This window comes from Tinamus guttatus, unplaced genomic scaffold (genome assembly GCF_059628265.1).
Source record: "Tinamus guttatus ecotype Peru unplaced genomic scaffold, ASM5962826v1 Tinamus_guttatus_pri_ptg000246l, whole genome shotgun sequence".
NCBI lineage: Eukaryota > Metazoa > Chordata > Aves > Tinamiformes > Tinamidae > Tinamus > Tinamus guttatus.
In genome coordinates this window covers 6441009-6450093 of record NW_028288780.1, presented here as the reverse complement: position 1 = coordinate 6450093, position 9085 = coordinate 6441009, and the positions used below count along the sequence as shown (strand labels likewise).

The 9085-nt window shown below is 40.0% G+C and overlaps 1 protein-coding gene across 1 annotated transcript; it reads left to right on the top strand.

The window, feature by feature from the left end:
- The first annotated feature begins 138 nt into the window (after positions 1-138).
- Positions 139-5009, top strand: RPS24 (ribosomal protein S24). The gene is made up of 6 exons (XM_088526389.1): positions 139-181; positions 441-506; positions 857-1066; positions 1404-1514; positions 4007-4042; positions 4918-5009. The coding sequence occupies exons 1-5, from the start codon at positions 179-181 to the stop codon at positions 4007-4009; spliced, it is 393 nt and encodes a 130-aa protein (XP_088382515.1). The 5' UTR covers positions 139-178; the 3' UTR covers positions 4010-4042; positions 4918-5009.
- Positions 5010-9085: the final 4076 nt, after the last annotated feature.

The following is a 9085-nucleotide window of genomic DNA, read 5'->3' as shown; positions in this document are numbered from 1 at the left end:
GCAAGCGCCGCGTCTCTAGCGCTAGACTCCGGCTCTGGGTTGGACACCCCCGCGAGAGGCCCCGCCCCCGACGCGAGGCCCCGCCCCCGACGCGAGGCCCCGCGCAGCCTTATGATTGGCGGCCGGAGAACGCTGCTTCCTTTTGCCGCCCGCCGCCGGGGAGGCCGCTGCCGCCATCATGGTGAGTCCGCGCTGCCATCCGCGCCGCACCGCCGCCATCCCGCGCCCGCGCCGCCATCTGCGCTGCGTCGCCGCCATCCCGCGCCCGCGCGGTGCCGCCCGCGCCCCCATGGCGGGCCGCGCTGCGCCCGCTCCGCGCCGGGCCGCCCGCGGCCTGCGCCTGCCCTGCGCCCGCCGCGGCGGCTCAGCGCGCCCCTGGCCGCGGCCCCGCGGTTGTGTCCGCGCCCGCGGTGCTGCCTCTCACTCTGCGTGTCTCCTAGAACGACACGGTGACCATCCGGACCAGGAAGTTCATGACCAACAGGCTGCTCCAGCGCAAGCAGATGGTAAGAGCTGCGAGGTGGCTTCGGGGACATGCGGCTGCCAGCTCGGCACTAACACAGCTTTCAGTTACTGGCATTAACAACTGCTTAACCTTTTCCTTGAGATCTTTTTGTAAAAGCAGGTATTTAGATGCTTTGGTGCATGGTGAGGGTAAATCTCAAGGATGTAGTAAGGGCTGGCTGGGATGTTTTTACTAATTTATTGTTGGTAACAGTTGAGCTTCAAGCCAGCAATTCTCCTTGCTGCTGAGGTGGATGTTGGAGTGCATGGGCCTGGGGTTGTAAAGTCTGCCCGTTAAAATGCCTCTTGGTCTGTTTTGTACTTAATGTGACTTGTGAAAACTTCTTCTTAGGTGATTGATGTTCTTCATCCTGGGAAGGCCACAGTGCCCAAAACAGAAATCAGGGAAAAGCTGGCAAAGATGTACAAGACAACCCCTGATGTCATTTTCGTCTTTGGCTTCAGAACTCACTTTGGTGGTGGAAAGACAACAGGTTTTGGCATGATCTATGATTCCCTAGACTATGCAAAGAAAAACGAACCAAAGCACAGGCTGGCCAGGGTAGGTTTTGCTTTTAATGGAGATGGACTTGGTGTTCTGCAATTCATAGCTTAGACCTGTGGAAGACTTGTGGAAGCAGTGTTGTGTGGAATGGAGATTGAAGTGTTCTGCAAGTGCTCGTGTAGTTTAATGTGTGTGTTGACTAGCGTGAGGTTTTTGTAGCATATTGGAGGGGGGACCTGGGGAAGGCAAAACAGATGTCCCTGGATAAGCTTAGTATTAAGAAATAACTGTAGGGATATTGATGCTTTTGAAGAATTAAGGCACAGGAGATGGGACTGGTATGTATCCAGTATCAGATGTTATATGTTGTCTTACATTGACTTTCTTTTGATAGCATGGTCTGTATGAAAAAAAGAAGACTTCTAGGAAACAGCGAAAGGAGCGCAAGAACAGGATGAAGAAAGTCAGAGGCACAGCCAAGGCAAATGTTGGTGCTGGCAAGAAGGTAGGATGAAAATGTCTGTGAGCTGAAGATGTTGCCTTAGAAATGTTGATAAAAAATTCAACTGAATAACTTGGTTTTTCTTCCTGTTTCTTTCACTTTTTCTACGGGATAACAGAAGGTAATCTGTGTGGTCATGTATAGCTTCCTGTTGGCTCAGTAGTTTAGTTCAGCTCCTCCCTGCTGCAGCTTAGCTTATACAGCATGAAACAGCCCTGCTTTAAATAATTTTTTGTGTGTGCGCGTGTCACTTCTCCAACTGAAGTTACATATTTTTCAATTTACTAAAAGCATTGCTTTAATGCCATAACTCAGCTATGCAATATAAGAATCTGATGCACTTTCTTAACACTTGTTTTTTCAGTCTATCTGAATATCTAACACTTATCCCACCAAGATATAATGTTCCTAGTAGTGCTACAAAGGAGATTTTCTTAGGGTTATGTGATGTGCTAGGTGGTGAGGCTTGTGTGGTAGCTCAAGTAGGGGAAGGGTAAAATGAGTCCTGCTTATTCATCTTGAGCAACTGATGCATACTTTTGGGGGGTTCTGGTGGTAGCTAGCATTGTATGACAAGCATGAAACTTGGGACTGAGTTCCTTCCATCAAAAAAGTGAAAGCTGAAGAATAATCTAGGAATAGCCAGTCTCTTCGTCAACAGCGGCAGAACTTCCTGCAATATGGAGAATAATTGAGTAAGCTTTGCAACCAAACACTTCAAGGGAGGTAGGATGATGGGTATTGATCTAGCTGCTATAAATTACTTTTAACATCTTGAGGTTTAATAATCTTTACTCTTGCTTTTTTTCCTACTTTCTTGGAATTCTTCATCAGAAATGAAGTATCTAGCAGGTACTGAAAAGATGAGCATGGATGTGGTGACCGAGTTATATATATGCACATAGAATATCATTGAAACACTTAATCCATTCTTTTAGTGTAAGCACTGTACTGTTTTGCCTGCCTACACATTTCCATTAAACCTAATTCTGGCCTGTAAGGGCTCTAATAACTACAGAAATCAGCTTGATTCTATACAACTTAAAATATGTTTGGGTGATAGCAAACACTACTTTTGATAAAAATAAAATAAGTAGTTCACGCTGAGAAACTAAATGGCTTCATTTGAGACATTGGGTCAAAACTGCACAGATGATGGTTCAAAGTAGTACAGTGCAACTGCATGTGTAATTTGACCTTTATGTTCAAGTGATTCATATATGCTAATGAAAATCAAATCATATGCCAGCTTAGTGCATTTGAGATGGTTGTTGAGAATCAAACAACTCTCTGGTTTTAACTCTTGATCTGAGGTTTTCTGAATTTTAAGGCACAATTTGTAGTGATTTGTCTGTGAAGCTAGATTCTCCTCATTTAAAAAGAGCACAAATCTCCCAAGTTACATTGTTGGATGGCAATAAGTGAGAATTGCTGCTACCTGCTAGGTGGGACTCAATGCCTTTCCTTTCTCGTCTTCTGCTGTTTACAATGTAACAGTAGAAAGGTTGACTGTAGCAGCAGCCTGTAACATGCACGCTTGTGTGCATGACAAGGGAGTCCTTAGCACTGCACTGATATCAGTAGCATGAGGTAAGTTGCTTTGTTCAAGAACTGCTTACTCGAAAGTGGCTGTTCTTGACTTCAATAGTTTCCCCTTCTTAGAGAGTTAAGTGACTGTCCCTTCCTAATATGATTCAATTCATTGAAAGATTTTTTACTTCTGAAAGATCTTACTTTAAGATCAGGGTTTTGTGCTGTGTGTGATAAGTGCACAGCAGATGAGACTTTGGTACTAGGCATACTGTTTCAGCAAGAGAATTGTTTTGGGTTAGAGATTCTTTCAATGTCTTGAATGATCTTTTAGTTGATAATTATATCCAAGTTAGAGGGTATTTGTTAATCCTGGTGTTATGTAAAACTTAACCTGAAGACAAATTAATTGGCATGCCTTGTGGAGAACCTGACTGTGAAGAGTTCTAAACTGCTTCACAGAGACTTGCAAAATACACTCTTGCTTTAGAAAAATGCATGTTTGAAAGGAATGGTGTGGTGTGGTACAGCAATTTCTCACAGCTATCTGTAGCAATCTTAATACAGATGTGATATCCCCCTGTGCGAGTGAAATGTCTGTTGAGTAAGAAAGATAAGTTTATTCAAATTATCCTAAAAGAAAAGCAATCAAAACGAGAAACATGATCGGCCCTTGAAACAGTTTTGTGACTTGCAGGTGGAAATGAACATTGAATTGTGTTTTGAATATTGTAGGACTCTGCAGTGCTATGGCTAGCTCCCACTTCACGTTTAAGGAATGCATGAAATCTAAGCTTTTATCCCTTACAATAGTCAAAACTTGTGTGAGTCAAAACTTTTGTCATGTTTCACTATGCTAATTGAAAAAAAAATTATCAGCATGTCCTCTAAAGCTAAATCTTTCACAGTAGTGAAACTCAGATAAGACCTTTTTTAATCAATTAATTCCCTTTTATTTCTTTTAGTAAATGAACATACTTTGGATGGAAAGTGGGAAACAGGTAAGACTTTGCAGTGCTGTCTTAGACTGGATGTTTGGTAGCCCTGTCATTCTATGAGTCTAATGTTGATCCATGCCCTTGGATTTGTGCTGGTACAGAACCCAGTGCAGAGTTCAAGGCTAAGGAACATGTAAATATTTACAAATCACTGTGTGGGTGCTTGTTGAGTTGTGGTTGTGGATTTGTCACTTAAAGCTCTTAAATTATATACCTGGTTAGTGGAAAGAAGGTAGTAATAGGTGGTATCAGTTTTCCTCTTAAACAATGGATTTTTTAATTACTGTGAACATGTTCCCTTTAAATGATGCTAGTATGTTATGGCTAGGGTAGCATACATCATTTTTTTTCTGTCTTGAATCCATTTTTTTTCTGTCTTCTGGTTTAGAAACAATTTAATATTTTCTTACCAGTACTTAAGTCAATTAAACTGCATGAACCTCATGGCATTTTAGACAAGTTCTAAAATGCATTTGATATTAAACTGTTTTAGCTATTTGATGTTTCAAATGCATTTTAGCTATAGAAATCAGTTTACATGTGCTGTGAGCAGAAACAGTTACAGACAAATCTTACTATTACAAATATTCTGTGACTCATTTTCAACATTTTGGGTGTTGGTGGACTGATGCTAGTCTGTTAATCAGATGGTTGACAAAACAATTCTAGCTTGGTCCTACAGAAATGCTGTGACCTAGGCTGCTGCTAAGTCCTATGCAAGTACTATGAAATTCTTTCTTCAAAGACAAGAGATATTGTGGTCCACCTGCTCAGTTTGCGAGTTGGTTGTTCAGGACCTATAAAGGTTTGATGGCTTAAAAAAAAGTTTTGCTAGTTTTCTGTATCTGTATAGAATTGATTTTTCTTTTCCTTTACAGACTAAATTATTCTGGAAAGAAGTGCAGGAAGACTTATTCTGGAAAGAAGCTGCTCATCTGGCTTTAACGTCAAATAAACTATGTTAATTAAATGTCTGTCTGCTCTTTTGTACTGATTTGACTGTTACAATTTTATAAAGTAGGATAAATTAATTCCACACAATGCTGGTGCGGTATTAAAAGTTTTTCATAAGTAAACAACTTATGAGTATTGCTTGAGTCTGTATTGATTGTATACTAATAGAACTTAGTTCCATTATAGGCAGTGGTATTTAGCAGAAGCAGGTGTGACTGTCTTTTAACTTAGAAACCGTAGCTTGGAAAGCCCTTGATGTGTCTTCACATTTTGAACTAGTGGGTGCTACTCTGTGTTGCAGCAGCATCACACATGCCCATAGTCATATTTTACTTGATGATAAAGTCTCTGCTTTAAGGGGGTTAGTAATCATGGCTAGTAATGAATTACCCTGCTAAAAGGTTAGGGACTGTTTTGTTTTGTTTCCTTGAATAGGGGAACTAAGAACACTTGACTGAGGAGATAGAAAACCAGGCACTAATGGCTTCTAAGATTAATAGTTTTGATATTGAATTTGTTTAAAAGGTTACTCTTGTACTTAGCAGATGCCTTCAAGTATAGATGCGTGTAGGATATTCCATAGGGATAAGCAAATAAAACTTGAAAGTATTGATAGAGTGGTATTAAGTGAGATATGTTGAATAGCATATGTGCACTGAAATAGTGTCTGCTGGTGTGTTTTGAATTACTGGGGATTACAGTCTCTTCACTGGTCAGAAATTCAAGATGTATGGAGAAGAGCTAATTCACATGAGGCACAGCTTTAGCTTAGAACTAGGCCCTAAGCTTCAAGTAATACCTGCATTAACCCCCTTTAATCAGATAATATTCAACACCGAAGGATGTTGAATAGTCACATTATTAAATATAGTAGTTCAATCACTGGGGGGTAGTGTGAACACAGCAGTACAAATAAAGAAAAGTTGTTGCAGCTTTTAATAGACTAGAAAGAAGATACAAAAGAGGCTAATGCCTTCTCTGCAAATATGTATTTAAAATAGTTATATTTAGGATCTCAAGCTTTGGTCTTTTTTCCCCTTATTTAAAAGGAATGCGCATGGTTTATCTGGTCTGGTGAGGTCCATGGTTGCATGTGTTAAGCACTCCCATGTAGCCTTGCAAAGTTTGGGTAGACTCCTGTGTTTCCCACTCATCTGATGCATCCTATGCAGAGGTGATGCAGTTTTACCTACTGTAAACTGCTTTTGGGCATTCGTATTATTACATGTTACAATGTCAATTTTGAAAGCAGGATTCATTTAAGAGAGGCAAATAATTCACTGGGCTCTAGGTAGTTCATAAGAAGTACAAATGAAATACTTTTTTAATAGCAGAACCTTCCAAATCAAGCTCGTGGGGTCAATAATCTCAAAATGATCTTCCTAGAAAATGTTTTTTTTTAAACTCTTGACTGTTTGTCATTTAAGTTTTCTTGAAAAAGAATGGAAAAATACTAGTAACTTTAACGGATAGAAAAGGGTGAGGCACTGAGTGTTAGTGTGGGTTGCCCTAAAGTCATAGCAATAGGTAATCCCCATGAATGTGATGGTTACAATGTTTTAATAGAAACAATATTAGGAATAGCAATTCCTTAGTATATTACTGCTTTTGGTAGTCTTTGATTGAGAAGGGATTTATTGGAAACCAAGTCTTAGATTGTCACCTGGTAACGTTTATGAATTTCACCTAACTGCCTTTCGGGTTGGGGTTTTTTTTAAAGTGTGTCCCTGTGGAATTTCATCCTCTTTTTCCATTTGTTTCCTTTTATATTTTTAGACTTTGCTTTCTACAAAGGCTGAGGCTAATGAAACCGTTGCAGAAGTGGATAAAAGGCATCCTGAGCACTGGAAAAAAAATATGTATATATGTGTAAATACATATATATTTTTATCCCAAGAATTGACCATTGGCGAGCAGGATTGTTGTGTTTTCCTTTATTAAAAACTGCTATCTTTCTTGCTGGTTAGTGTGCTGTTCATGCTCAGATTATAAGTAAAGCCAAGTTCTGAGCTGAGGCAGAAGTAGGATGAGCGTATCTGTAATGCTGCTTAATATAGTGGATTTTTAACAAGTGGCCAAAAAAAGAAGTGTGAAGGTAGCACTTGACAAGGCACAGATGATGGTGGTTTATCCTTGTGCTCACTGGGTTAGAAGACAGCTTGTTATCTAATGAAGCTGCCAGACTTGAAATGGACCTGCATTAAGGCGAACACGCTCCAGTGCCTTTCGTGAGGCTCTCATTTGATTGTACTGGAGTTACAACCCTGCTATCATTTTCTGGCAATTGTTGCTAGCTGTTTGTTAGGCCAGGCATCATTTGGGGTGATTTGATAACCGGTTTCCATCCCAGGTAATAGATCTCTTTGACAACAGATGACCTCAGATGTGCATCTCCTGTGCAGTGTCGGCTCTAAGTAGACGATTGGGTTTGATTCTTTCCCTTTTCAGTGTTTTCCACCTGGTTTAACAACCACAGTAAATATGACAGTGCAAGTGGGTTAATATTGTTAAATTATATATTATTATATAAATACATATAATATACATATTGTTAAATTACAAGGAGGGCAAAGTTGATTTTTAAGGGTGTCAATGGTAGTTCTTACATAGTTGATTTCACTGTTTCCTTCATAGTTTGAATCCCACTACAGTGCAGACATGGGAAGAGAAGTTTTTTTTTTTTTTTTTGAGACTATACAGATATATAATATTACACTAAGTATTATATATTGAATACTATGAGACAGCTGCTAAATGAACACTAAACACAAGGTGCAGTATCTGAGATGTGTTCAATGAATACTCTTCAATAACTTGAATGCAGGTAAAGCAAAACTGCAGAGAGAACAGATCCTGGAGTTGGAGATGTGATTTCTTAGCTTTTCAGCTCCCTTAAGAGTAATCACAATTTTCTGCCTCTTATTGTTTTACCATATAAATAGCTGTCATGGGACTCAAGACACAAGACCACGTGAAGATACCCTGCATAAAGTCAAAATCAAAACCTTCTCCTGTGGCCATCTTCAACCTGTAACAACTTCAAGAGCAAACATAGCCTGCTTTTAAGCCATGCCGCATGGAAGAAAAGAGCTCAGATTCTCAAAGAGATGGTGCAAAGTCATCTTATAGCCAGCAGAGGACTGTAGAACCACATACACAGCTGTTCATGCAGAAGTGTTCAGTCATGAAGAGTAAACACAAAATCTGTGTAGCAAACAATGCAGAGGAGAGATTATCTTAAAATACTGAATTATTTACATGGATACATGGTAAAATAAGTGAACAGTGAGGGTTGTTTTCATTCTTTGGTCCTCACTAAGGAATTTAATTTGCCATTCATCTTCCCTGACAAAGTAGGGCCATTTTATTTTTATTTTGAAGAGCACTGAGCAGTACTGCAAAAGCCAAGTGCAGTGAATCTTTGGGGGGGGGGGGGCGGGGTATCATGGCACTACGCATGCAGAAATGGTGGTTCAATCCCAAGAGGAAAGTTGCTTTGTTGTGAACATTGTTTCTGCACAAACAAATAGCACAACCTCCTATTCTGTTTAGATAAAACAAAACAGGCCATATGTTGCTGCCGTGAGAGTTTGGATGTTTAAATTAAATGTAGTTTAATGAATATTCCAACCCACTTCCTCAAAGGTTGTGCTCAGTGTAGCATCTTTTTCCTCCACCTTCGATCTCGCATGGCTTACTAAGCTGTTACAAGAGTACTAAAACTGAGGCATCTAACTGAAATATAGACTGCCTTATTGATGCATTTCCCTACCAGTGAGGCCTGAAATGTGTTGGGCATTCCAGGAATGGGGCTGTGAGGCTCCTTTGACTTAGGAAGGATCTCTTGCTCGCAACTGCACGGTTGAATCCGGTCTCGTGCGTTTATGGTCATCCATATTTTTCACATCTTTAATTCATAAAAGCATTCTGATGCATGTTCTAATGTATACTGTTTCGAGGAAGTCCTTTAAGAGCAAAAGTTAAATGGGTACTTAAATATTTTCAGGAACTTTACCTTCAAGTTGAGAAATGACTTTTTGAATGGCTTAGAAGAAAAAAATCTCATGAGAAAACAGCTGGAATGTAAATGCA